At 47.4% G+C, this 13,864-nt stretch overlaps 1 protein-coding gene across 1 annotated transcript in view; it reads left to right on the top strand.

The window, feature by feature from the left end:
* The window catches only part of LOC126260784 (ALK tyrosine kinase receptor-like), a 514,129-nt gene that overhangs the window by 291,095 nt on the left and 209,170 nt on the right, over nt 1-13,864 (top strand). The window contains exon 7 of the mRNA XM_049958121.1: nt 5,590-6,258. Coding sequence (XP_049814078.1) covers nt 5,590-6,258 — 669 coding nt within the window. The remainder of the gene's footprint in view (nt 1-5,589; nt 6,259-13,864) is intronic.

Raw genomic sequence — 13,864 nt, 5'->3', positions numbered from 1 at the left:
TATGTGACTTGACATGTCTACCAGTTCCTGAGAAATAGGCGTAGGGACAGACGGTTGGATAACAAACGACAATATTTTTTTCATGTGATACAATTACAAATCAAAACTTTGGAGTTTTTCTCTTTTATTGGGCAGTGAAGTCTTGCTTCTTGGCAAAATTCATGAGCCTAGCTCAGCAGGAAGTACTCTGTGGATTCTGACGGGTGAGTTTGCGAGTATCGAAGCATGTGACATAAATGGCCGCATCTTTTGATTTCATTGACTTAGAAGCTTACATTTAGTGTACCGCAAAAGAACCATAGACTTCAGTATGTGACGTAAATTTCAACTTCGTACGTCTACCTGTGCCTGAGAATAACGGTTTTAAACAGTCTGTCAGACAGACAGACACCACGGGCAACAAAGTGATCTTGTAAGGGTTCCATTTTAACCGACTTAGTTATGGATGCCCGCCCGCACCCCCCCCCCCCTTCTCGACCCTAAAAAAAGAAACGACTAACCGCGAAGGAATTATCCGAGTGAGACGGAAATCTATAGATATTATGTACATGTACCGATAGTCAAATGTTTAGAATTTCCGAAAAATTGGATGATTTTTTCCATGAGAAACAGCTTCACAAACTGAGCAAGCCAATAACGCATCGGTCCACCTCTGGCCCTTATGCAGGTAGTTATTCGGCTTTGCATTGATTGATAAACGCCTGTGGGATATCGTGTCCAACGGCGTACGACTGGCGCGTAAGATGGTGAGAATCCCGAGCTGGTTGGGGGACCCTGCCCATAATGCTCTAAACCTTCTCAGTTGGAAGAGATCCGGGAACCTTGATGGCAGAGATAGGGTTCGGCAAGCACTAAGGGAAGCAGTAGAAACTCACGCCGTGTGCGGGCGGGCATTATCTTGCTGAAATGTAAGCCCAAGATGGCTTGCCATGAAGGGCAACAAAACGGGAAATAAAATATCGTCGACGTGATGCTTTGCTGTAAGGGAGCCGCGGATTACAACGAAAGGGGTGCTGCTATGAAAAGAGATGGCACCGCAGACCATCAGTCCCGGCTGTCCGGCTGTGTGGCAGGTGATACTCCACCACTGTCTGGGGCCTCTGCAGACGTGTCTTCAGCCTGGAATGTCACTGGCTGGAGTGGAATTGTCTTCTGTCATGAGTCGCGCTTCGAAATCAGCCCCAGTACCCGGAGACGCGGGATATAATAAATCCACAAGAAATAAATACCAATAGATCGTTTCCGATAATTTTTACGTCACCCCTTTCATCCATACCCCCACACTAACTCCCAAGGCATTTTTATATAAATAATAGAACATTTACCTTACAAATCTGGTTGCAACTGCTCTAGGTATTCTTCAGTTATGGTTCAATATCAGCCCCTTTTCACTCCAATCCACATAGGGTCTGCGTGGTTCTTAACCCCACAGTGGTTCTTGGTAGATAATACGTAACGTGCAAACCCCTGTGTTGTGGCTAACCTGTGATGGTTCAATATATATCGCTGGTGTGATTGTCGATTGTTTCATGTTTATTTACTCTGTCGTTATCTCTAAAATATTCGTAATTAATTCTGTTTCTTGAGTCTCTGTTTTGTTGAAGTATAATAATGAGTAAAAGTAAAGTTATTAGAAATCCTCTGAAGGTTTTTAAGAAAAGGAGAAATGTTGGAAAGCCAAAGGTATGTGTTATTACTGTAAACAATAAAGACGATGAAAATCCCCAACATAGCTTGTGTCCCAAAGAAGAAGACAGTTGGTGTAAATATAACAAAGGATTGCTAACTGGTGAAGTGTACACTCATAAGCATAGTCTGCCTCATGCAATAATGGAGGTGATAAAACCTATTTTCAGAGACTTAGCAGCACCTGAACTGTTGAAAAAGTGTATTCACGGAAAAACTCAAAACACCAATGAAAGTGTAAATAGTGTTATATGGTCGAGAATCCCCAAGACTGTATTTGTTGGAATAGAAACACTTCACTTTGGTGTGTATGATGCTGTTGCGACTTTCAATGATGGCAACATTGTAAGGTGCAAGGTATTTAGAAATATGGGAATGAAGATAGGTTCTAACATGGTACGAGCGATGCTTGCTTTAAACAAGGAACGTCTTCGGGCTGCAGACAGGGCTGTAAAGAGTCTAGAAATACAGGCAAGAGTAAACAGGAGGAGGAACAAGAGGAAGCTGGAGGAGGAGTTTGCAGAGGATGAAGATAATCCATCCTATGGACCTGGAATTCACTAAAAAGTTAATCCAATCTTTGTCGCTCGATTCCCAAAACTATTATTTTCTCATACTAATTACATGTTTTCTAAGGATCTTCGAAACATATTTGTTTCAAACTTTCAGTAAATGTTACACAGTACATTCTGCATAATTTAACACAGCCTTTTTCCAAAAAACTGTACATTTTTGAATATATAAATAAAAAATTGCAAAAAAATGTTGTGAATTTTCATTACAATGGAAAAAAATCATCTTTAATAACTGAACTCAAATTTTGTAAAATCCCTGTGTTAAGTTGTAGCCCATATTCCAATAAATAATCTGTAAAAAGTTCAACTTCCTACCTCAAATACTATGTGAGGAAAGATGTAATTTATAAGCGTTATTTTAACATTGCAAGTATAGGGCGTTCCGGAGCCCCTTAAAGAATCGAACTCATCTGTACAAATAGCTTCAAACTTCTAATTACTTCATGATTGAGTTATTGTGATGAATACACACATCAAAAAAATTTTGCATCACCTCGATTCCGGGAGTTCCGGAAAGTTGGAATAGAGATCAAGAGAAACATCACTTACGCCCTTTTTATTTCTCATGAAAACCACACATTGCATGTTGTGCCATCATACAACGAAATCTTCAGAGGTGGTGATTCAGACTGCTGTATACACCGGTACCTCTAATACCCAATAGCACATCCTCTTGCATTGAAGCATGCCTGTATTCGTCGTAGCATACTATCCACAAGTTCATCAAGGCACCGTTGGTCCAGATTGTCCCACTCCTCAACGGCGATTCGGCATAGACCCCTCAGAGTGGTCGGTGGGTCACGTTATCCATAAACAGACCTTTTCAATCCATCCCAGGCATGTTGGAGAGGACTCATGTCTGGAGAACATGCTTGCCACTAGTCGAGCGATGTCGTCATCCTGAAGGAAGTCATTCACAAGATCTGCACCAGGGGGGTGTGAATTGTCGTCCATGAAGACGAATGCCTCGCCAGTATGTTGCCGATATGGTTGCACTATCGGTCGGAGGATGGCATTCACGTATCGTACAGCCGTTACGGCGTCTTCCACGACCACCAGCGGCGTACGTCAGCGCCACATAATGCCACCTCAAAACAGCAGGGAACCACCAACTTGCTGCACTCGCTGGACAGTGTGTCTAAGGCGTTCAGCCTGACCGGGTTGCCTCCAAACACGTCACCGACGATTGTCTGGTTGAAGGTATGTGCGACACTCATCGGCGAAGAGAACATGATGCCAATCCTGAGCGGTCCATTGGGCATGTTGTTGGGCCCATCTGTACCGCGCTGCACGGTGTCGTAAGACGTCGTCCTATGCCTGCACGAAAAGCATTATTCAACACGATGGCCTTGCTGCCAGTGTTCCTACGAGCCATAATCCGTAGGTAGTGGTAATCTGCTGAGCGAGGCATGTCATCGACAGTTCCTGTCTCTCTGTATCTCCTCCATGTCCGAACAACATGGCTTTGGTTCACTTAGAGACGCTTGGGCACTTCCCTTGTTGGGAGCCCTTCCTGGCACAAAGTAACAATGTGGACGCGATCGAACCGCGGTATTGACGGTCTAGTCATGGTTGAACTGCAGACAACACGAGCCGTGTTCCTCTTTCCTGGTGGAATAACTGGAACCGAGAGCTATTGGACCCCCTCCGTCTAATAGGTGCTGCTCATGCATGGTTTTTTACATCTATGGGCTGGTTTAGTGACATCTATGAACAGTCAAAGGGACTGTGTCTATGATACAATATCCACAGTCACCATCTGTCTTCAGGAGTTCTGGGAACTGAGGTGACGCAAAACTTTTTTTTATGAGTGTACAGCCGACAAATTTTACAGAAGTTTTGAAATTATTTTAACATTTATTTGGAAGCTTCTAAGTGCTCCCATTATCAAAACAGGATGACTATAATGTTGGTAATTTTCACTGTTATGTAGTTTTTCACATGTCTCAACGTTTATGATGTCATACCTCTGAACTAGGTGTCGTACAGTGATACACTTCCGTAGGTACATGCAGTGATATACGTAGATATATTGTGAATAGAGTTATCAAGAAAGCAGTCATAAATTAAAACGCCATGCCTGATGCAACAGATTTTGACGCATCTTAGTGTTTATTAGGTCATATCTACTGCACTATGTGCCGCATAATGGTATAATTTTGCAGCCATATTTGGTACTATATGTGAATACTGTCTGGAAAATGTATTGTGAATAGAAATAGTAGAAAAAGAAGTTTTACATTTATAACGTCATACCTGATGCGGTAGTTTTACTTTGTGACAAATGAAAATGCTGTAAGTGATAAATTTTTTACATTGATCATATTGTCTGGGATGTTAACGATTAAAAGCCCTGTAAAGGTTTAAAATTATGGCTGAGGTTTGCTCCAAGTAGCCAAGTGCTCTCATTACTGGGTGAATATTGGCTGGGTATTTGCAAACAATGCATTACACTTCTTTTGCACTGATCATGCCCTTTTAGAGATATGTGGTTCTTCTCCCCAAAATGCTTCTTTCCATTTAGCAAGCTCTGTAGAAATGGATCGTTAAGTTTATGAGGATATATTGAACATTCATACACACACATTCACATATATTTTTATCATAGTAGCATTTTACCCACATCATCTGTCTCCTTGTCCCCTCTGTCTGTCCATTTACTTCTCCCCTCTCACTGTCCACCTTCCGCTTCAATCCATCGTATCTTCGCCCTTCTCACTATGCATCTCCTACACCCTCTCTGTGTAGCCCCTGGAGTACGTTAAAATACTAAAATCATAACACACCTGTCATGCAGGGCAACCTACTTGTCAGGGGTTACTGTCCCTTTTTCAACCTCTCCCTGGCCCTATGGCAGCTAGGTACTTCTTACCCCCAAAGAGCTTCTTCCCAGACAGTCAGTGATATGTATCCCACATTTGGCTTTAATGGATGTAGTGGTTTAGGAGGAGATCCAAATAAGGCACATCAGCAGATGGATAAGTGACTAAATGTCTTTGAGGCAGACAAGTCCTCACAAATGCACCTTGTCAATGGAAATGAGCATTTGGCATCATTGACTGGGAGGCCCCTTGTGGGGCAGGTCCAGCCGCCTTGGTGCAGGTCCTACTACATTCGACGCCACACTGGGCGGCCTTGCGCGCTGGATGGGGATGAAATGATGATGAAGACAACACGACACCCAGTCCCTGAGCGGAGAAAATCTCCGATCTTATCAATGGACGTGTTAACATGTGGCATGAAAAGTGTCAAATGGCAGTCTACTTTCGAACCATATTACAAATCTTGAAGGATATGTTTAATTATACTTGTACAAAACTTTCTGAAGCTATTTTCAAAGATAACTTAAGACTCCAGGTGTTGGGTGTCGAGGTTGCGGGTAATATTCAACAAATAAATAAATATCCAGTGCTCATACGAAAATGGACCCCTGTGACCCTACCGAGAGTAGAGACGATGTCGGCTGGACAGCAGGACTCGCCTTTTGCAGCGACGGCGGCGAGCAGCGGCCAGCAGGCGTACATCGGGCTGGTGACGGGCGCGCTGGCCGTGGCGCTGCTGCTGCTCCTGGGCTGCACGGTGCTGCTGATGGTGCGCCGCGGCCGCAAGAAGGTGGCGCTGCTGCACAAGCACTCCGCGCTCGTCTCCAACGGCGTCGCGCTCAACATGAAGGAGATGCTGGCGCCCGGGGGCGGCGTTCTGGGCGTCGGCGCCGGCGGCGGCCTCACGCGCGTCCTCGCGCCCTGCAAGCCCAAGGCGGCCGCGCCGGCGGCGGGGGGCGCGGCTGCGGGGGCGGTCGTGGGGGCGGCGGCGGGCAGCAAGGCCGGCGGCGGGGGTGGCGGGGGCGGCGGAGGCGGCGGCGGCGGTGACAGTGAGGACAGCGAGGGCTCGAGCGTGTACCACGAGCCGTACAAGCTGCTGGCCAAGGCGGGCGCCGGAGGGCACCAGGACTACGGCTGCCTGCTCACCACCAGCAAGAGCGTCGGCCAGTACACCGGTGAGCACTGCCGCCTTCCCATTCAGTGGATTGTGCAGAATGAACACTCGCCCATGTACTGAATATAAATCCTTTAGCTAAAGTTATAAACTTCTCTACACTCATTTTATATCAACTGATGCACGGGACATTGTTGATGGCGACCATCCTTTGAGTCTTAGTGACGATGAATGATTGAGGTGCCAGTTTCAAATGTCCCTATCTTTTTTTTCTCATAAAAAAAGGAAAAAACAGACCATAGCCATCTACATTAAGCAATAGCAACACATATTTCATGAAGGGGGAAATTCCCTATGTTCCTAATGTAACGAACTCTTTCCAACTACGCCCGGGTTCCCGGGTTCGATTCCCGGCGGGGTCAGGGATTTTCTCTGCCTCGTGATGATTGGGTGTTGTGTGATGTCCTCAGGTTAGCTAGGTTTAAGTAGTTCTAAGTTCTAGCGGACTGATGACCATAGATGTTAAGTCCCATAGTGCTCAGAGCCATTTGAACCATTTCTTTCCAACTAAGCCAGTGAACCATCCTTCTTTAACCGAGCCAGGTGGTGAAGTGGTTGTCACATTGGACTCGCATTCGGGAGGAAGATGGTTGAAATCCGTGTCCAGCTATCCTCATCTAGATTTTCCATCATTTCCCTAAATTTCTTCAGGCAAGTGCAGGGATGTTTCCTTTGAAAGGGTATCTCCGACTTCCTTCACCATCCTTACCTAATCTGATGGGACCAATAACATCGCTGTTTCGTCCCCCCTCAAACAAACCAACCAACCAACCATCCTTCTTTCTCTCACAATCAGCATTACTGTATAGCTCGCACTAGCGTTGTAGAAATATATGTTTCAGTTACTAAAATAGGCCATCTGATCTGAAATATACTGATCCCAGTTAAAGGACGTTAATATTGGGTCAACCACTCTTTGCCGTTATTATGTTTGGTTTGTGGGGCGCTCAACTGAGCAGTCATCACCGCCTGTACAAAGTCACAAGTTTTTCATAGCCCAATTTTTTTCAAAATCCAATTTTTTCACAGTCCAATCTAGCCACTGTCACGAATGTTGAGGATGATGATGAAATGAGGAGGACAACACAAACACCGAGTCCTCGGGCAGCGAAAATCCCCAACCCGGCCGGGAATCGAACCCGGACTCCATGATCCTGAGGTAACAACGCTATCCACTAGACCACGTGCTGTGGACTCTTTGCTCTTATGATGGCTTTGTCTCTCATTTTTCGCAAGATCCAAAACCAGAGATGTTGTGATATATGATGTTTGGTTCTGGAGCAAAGTCGACGTTCTAACCTATCCCAAAGGAGTTCTGTTGGGTTTAGGTACGGACTGTGGGCAGCTCACTCAAGTAGAGGAATGTTATTGTCTAGAAACAATCTTCTCAGGGATGGTGGTGTATGACAGGATACTTTGTCGTCCTCTACTGCATGCAGTATATGATACTGTGCAATTTGTTCATATCCTTCCGCATTTAGCGTTTTCCTAAGTGCAACAAGAGGACCACACGCAAACCATGACAACCACGCACATATCGTAACATGGGGGTAGCCAAGCATTCGTCTCCAGACCCGCCTCCTGGCTCGAGGGCTACAGCGCTCAGCGTCGCTGCACATTCTCCCCACCGCCACAGAGCGCTGTCCGAGCGTCAGGAGGGGGGAAACTGTGAATGCACTGCACTTACATGGTGACGCAGTCGCACTGCGTACGAGTTGGTATTATTTTTCACGTTTTTCGTATCATAGATCACATACAGTGTTCATTATTTTTGGTATGCAGAACAAATGTAGTGCAAACTCTCGGCATAGTCACAGACACAGACAGTTTCACAAATTTTCGCACTCAAGTTGCCATGTAATTGTGACTTATTTAGTTTCATAATCGAAAAAAGGTCTTTGGTACACATACATTGATCGAAAACCTACAGGTTTTTTGCAACCTCATTGTGGACACATGCAAACTCTTCCCAAGAAAACAATGTAGACGTGCTGGAGAGCTATCGTAATATAATTTGTCTTCAAAATGGGAATTACATCGTAGATCAATTAGGTTCCATCTGAACGTGCACAGGAGCACTTTGAACTGAACTGACCTGCAAACGGTCTGGAGAACAACTCGAAAATCTAAATGAACAAATTATCCTTTTACTTCTTCAAAAGCTACAGTGAATTCTTCAAACCTCGCATTTCCCGTTGAGTTTAGGGAAACCGATAGTGTTTGACAGATTTTGTCCATTCTGCAGCCCGGTTCTCTTTCTAATTGCAGCCCCATCAAATCACAAATTAATTGCTCCTAACCTTGCAGCACGTTACTGTGGGCAGTGTACAGTCAAGTCCACTTAAAATGCGAAGTCTACAATCTATTTTGGATGTTCTAATTTTCGTACCTGCATTCCCTTTTCCTTCAAAAACCCAATAATAGCGCATTTTAACTCCAAAATTTGTTTCAGGCTTTCCCCTTGACTTAACCAACGTACTGTACAGTAATATATGAAGTCTTCATACTCTTCGTTCAGTTCCATCGACGACCGTTGCAATGACAGTGGAGTAATGCGTGCGACTTCGGAAATTTTACTATTGCTCCACGAATTTCTTAACGTTCTCGATGCCTAAATTCAGCATAAAACGATTCTTGATGCGCAGAGCAATGAAGCCCGTCTGTCGACCGTCGTAATTTTTTGCCCCTTCATCCTCAGCTAAACCTTAAAATTCTGTCTGCATGGTACTGTAATATTACACTACTGGCCATTAAAATTGCTACACCAAGAAGAAATGCAGATGACAAATACACTCCTGGAAATTGAAATAAGAACACCGTGAATTCATTGTCCCAGGAAGGGGAAACTTTATTGACACATTCCTGGGGTCAGATACATCACATGATCACACTGACAGAACCACAGGCACATAGACACAGTCAACAGAGCATGCACAATGTCGGCACTAGTACAGTGTATATCCACCTTTCGCAGCAATGCAGGCTGCTATTCTCCCATGGAGACGATCGTAGAGATGCTGGATGTATTCCTGTGGAACGGCTTGCCATGCCATTTCCACCTGGCGCCTCAGTTGGACCAGCGTTCGTGCTGGACGTGCAGACCGCGTGAGACGACGCTTCATCCAGTCCCAAACATGCTCAATGGGGGACAGATCCGGAGATCTTGCTGGCCAGGGTAGTTGACTTATACCTTCTAGAGCACGTTGGGTGGCACGGGATACATGCGGACGTGCATTGTCCTGTTGGAACAGCACGTTCCCTTGCCGGTCTAGGAATGGTAGAACGATGGGTTCGATGACGGTTTGGATGTACCGTGCACTATTCAGTGTCCCCTCGACTATCACCAGTGGTGTACGGCCAGTGTAGGAGATCGCTCCCCACACCATGATGCCGGGTGTTGGCCCTGTGTGCCTCGGTCGTATGCAGTCCTGATTGTGGCGCTCACCTGCACGGCGCCAAACACGCATACGACCATCATTGGCACCAAGGCAGAAGCGACTCTCATCGCTGAAGACGACACGTCTCCATTCGTCCCTCCATTCACGCCTGTCGCGACACCACTGGAGGCGGGCTGCACGATGTTGGGGCGTGAGCGGAAGACGGCCTAACGGTGTGCGGGACCGTAGCCCAGCTTCATGGAGACGGTTGCGAATGGTCCTCGCCGATACCCCAGGAGCAACAGTGTCCCTAATTTGCTGGGAAGTGGCGGTGCGGTCCCCTACGGCACTGCGTAGGATCCTACGGTCTTGGCGTGCATCCGTGCGTCGCTGCGGTCCGGTCCCAGGTCGACGGGCACGTGCACCTTCCGCCGACCACTGGCGACAACATCGATGTACTGTGGAGACCTCACGCCCCACGTGTTGAGCAATTTGGCGGTACGTCCACCCGGTCTCCCGCATGCCCACTATACGCCCTCGCTCAAAGTCCGTCAACTGCACATACGGTTCACGTCCACGCTGTCACGGCATGCTACCAGTGTTAAAGACTGCGATGGAGCTCCGTATGCCACGGCAAACTGGCTGACACTGACGGCGGCGGTGCACAAATGCTGCACAGCTAGCGCCATTCGACGGCCAACACCGCGGTTCCTGGTGTGTCCGCTGTGCCGTGCGTGTGATCATTGCTTGTACAGCCCTCTCGCAGTGTCCGGAGTAAGTGTGGTGGGTCTGACACACCGGTGTCAATGTGTTCTTTTTTCCATTTCCAGGAGTGTATATTATATACACTAGAACTGACATCTGATTACATTTTCACGCAATTTGGGTGCATAGATGCTGAGAAATCAGTACCCAGAACAACCACCTCTGGCTGTAATAACGGCCTTGATACGCCTGGGCATTGAGTCAAACAGAGCTTGGATAGCGTGTACAGGTACAGCTGCCCATGCAGCTTCAACACGATACCACAGTTCATCACGAGTACTGACTGGCGTATTGTGACGAGCCAGTTGCTCGGCCACCATTGACCAGACGTTTTCAATTGGTGAGAGATCTGCAGAATGTGCTGGCCAGGGCAGCAGTCGAACATTTCTGTATCCAGAAAGGCCCGTGCAGGACGTGCAACATGCGGTCGTGCATTGTCCTGCTGAAATGTAGGGTTTCGCAGGGATCGAATGAAGGGTAGAGCCACGGGTGGTAACACATCTGAAATGTAACGTCCATTGTTCAAAGTGCCATCGGTTGATTCATGGATCGTGACGTGGCTGCACGATCCGTTACAGCCATTCGGATAAGATGCCTGTCATCTCGACTGCCAGTGATACGAGGCCGTTGGGAACCAGCACGGCGTTCCGTATTACCCTCCTGAACCCACCGATTCCATATTCTGCTAACAGTCATTGGATATCCACCAACGCGAGCAGCAATGTCGCGATGCTATAAACCGCAATCGCGATAGGCTACAATCCGACCTTTATCAAAGTCGGAAACGTGTTGGTACGCATTTCTCCTCCTTAAACGAGGCATCACAACAACGTTTCTGCAGGCAACGCCGGTCAACTGCTGTTTGTGTATGAGAAATCGGTTGGAAACTTTCCTCATGTCAGCACGTTGTAGGTGCCGCCACCGGCGCCAACCTTGTGTGAATGCTCTGAAAAGCTATTCATTTGCATATCACAGCACATTCCACCTGTCGGTTAAATTTCGCGTCTGTAGGACGTCATCTTCGTGGTGTAGCGATTTTAATGGGCAGTAGTGTATTTCACAGCAAATTTTCGGTACCTGTCGATTATCTGAATGCATAATAGATATTGAGAATTTTGGTCCCTCTCTTTTGTCGTTCTCATTTAGTTTTAAAAGTTTGCGACAATATCTCGCCAGAGTGCGTCTTTTTCTGCAAACAGCCAGTGGACGTGTGAACGTCCTTGATACCAAAAGGAAAGGATGCGCGGTAGACAGCACTGACACCACGATTCTCACGGAATGACGAGCCTTGTGCCTGCTGACAAATGGCGCACCGCAGTACGAAACGAAATGTCGCTTGGTACCTCCGGAAAGGCCCGAGGAAAGCCGATACTGCCTCACCGTCTGGCTCGCGTGCTGTCTGGCACGCCGCGGCCAGCCTTGCTGTAACACCATGTCTGAGGAGGAGGAGGAGGAGGAGATGAGATGAGCGTTTAACGTCACGTCGACGGTGAGGTCGTTAGAGATGGCGCACAAGCTTGGAGTAGGGAGCACAGGAGAAGGAAATTGGCCGTGCCCTTTTGAGGGAACCATCCCAGCATTTGCCTTAAGCGATTTAGAGAAATCACGGAAAACCTAAATGTGGATGGCCAGACGTTGGTTTGAGTCGTCGTCCCCCAGAACGCGAGTGCAGTGTGCTGCCCAATGTGCCACGCCGCACACTGACGCCTCCTCCACAGTGTTTCACTGTTATGACGTCACACGATGACATACTGATAACGTTCTGCAAGCATTCTCCAAACCTAAACCCTTCCATCAGATTTCTGCAGGGTACAGTGTGATTCACCACTGCCAGCCACTCGCTTCCAGTCGCCTCCAGTAGAGAGGCGTCGCTCATTATATCTCCCAAGCATAGCTTACCACTGACTACAGAAATGCGTGCCTCATGAGGACCTTCTTGACCAGTGCACCTCTGTCTCTTAACTCTCTGCGGACATTCCTTGTGCTAGCTGGGTGGCTGTTAGCACTTTGGAACTCATGAACCAGTCCTTCTGCCGATTTGACGCGACTTTTACGGCCAGCGTCCCCAATGCCATGCGGTCCCTGCCCCTCAGTACTGGAGGCGTGCCTGCTCTTGATGTAGCTACGGCTGTTCCTTTACCTGTCTACTTCACAACCACATCTCCAGTAGGCGAAAGGCACAGCGTTAGAATCGTTGAAAGTTCCCTGGCGGAGTTGTTACTCAGGTGACATCCAACCACCAGTCCACATTCTAAGTGCTGTTAATTCTCAAATGTCAGTGCAGTACTACCAGTCTGCCCGCCCGATTAGCCGAGCGGGCTAAGGCGCTGCTTCCCGAATCTCCCCGGCGGATTACTGTCGAGGTCCGGTGTGCCGGCCAGGCTGTGGACGGTTTTTAAGGCGGTTTTCCATCTGCCTCGGCGAATGCGGGCTGGTTCCCCTTATTCCGCCTCAGTTACACTATGTCGGCGATTGCTGCGCAAACACTGTCTCCACGTGTGCGTACACCATCATTACTCTACCACGCAAACACTGGGGTCACACTCGTCTGGAATGAGACATTTCCGGGGCCATCCACTGGGGGCCGAACCGCACAATAACCCTGGGTTCGGTGTGGGGCAGCGGTGGGGTGGGTGGACTGCTGTAGCCTCTTGTGGGGTTGTGAACCACTGAGGGCTTCGGAGGGACGAAGCCTCTCCGTCGTTTCTAGGTCCCCGGTTCCATACACACAACATACAATAACTACCAGAAGAGACGATGTTCATTGTACAGTAATTGTCGAATAATTAGGACCGATTCGTATACAGTAACGCATGGAGACAGGGATGTGAGTAAGAGCCGCCTCGAATCGGTGCGGAAGATTAACGACCGCAGGCCGGTAAGCCGGCCAGCTTGAGTGTTGCTTTTAGGCGGTTTACCACGCTCGTTTAGGAAAATGCTGGGCTGACCACCAAATTCCACCCCAGAGAATACGATACAAAAACAATTAAATTACGGTAAGAGAAGGATGTTCACACGACTGACATACATTTGGCGCCCACGAATTTCCTTAGGTTGCCTTGAGGATCATGACGTCAAGCAGGATATTTGATCACAAAGTTAAATAATGAAACAGAATTTGTGAAATCCTGAAAGGCTTACCACTTACTAAGTGCGATAAACGCTAGGTGAAAGAAAGGGTGAATACAGGGGAACAGTTTACACACATCGTACATACATTCCAAACAGTCTTTAACAGTACACCATCTTCCCTGCCCCCCTCCTTTCCACCCCCCCTCCCCCTCCCCCCCTCCCCTCCCCCTACTCGAAGCAACTGAAGCGGCGTCTGCTGAAAATCATTATCTGAATTTTAAAGAATCAGCTCGGTGTATTACATTACCATAAATTTCATTACAACTAGCATAATACGTCTCAGCAAATTTACGAAGTTTCTCATGTTACAGTGTGTACTGCACTTTCTTTTCC

The sequence above is a fragment of the Schistocerca nitens genome, chromosome 5 (assembly GCF_023898315.1).
Source record: "Schistocerca nitens isolate TAMUIC-IGC-003100 chromosome 5, iqSchNite1.1, whole genome shotgun sequence".
Classification (NCBI taxonomy): Eukaryota; Metazoa; Arthropoda; class Insecta; order Orthoptera; family Acrididae; genus Schistocerca; species Schistocerca nitens.
The sequence above is the reverse complement of the archived record's forward strand: the minus strand, read 5'-3'. Positions and strand labels throughout refer to the sequence as shown.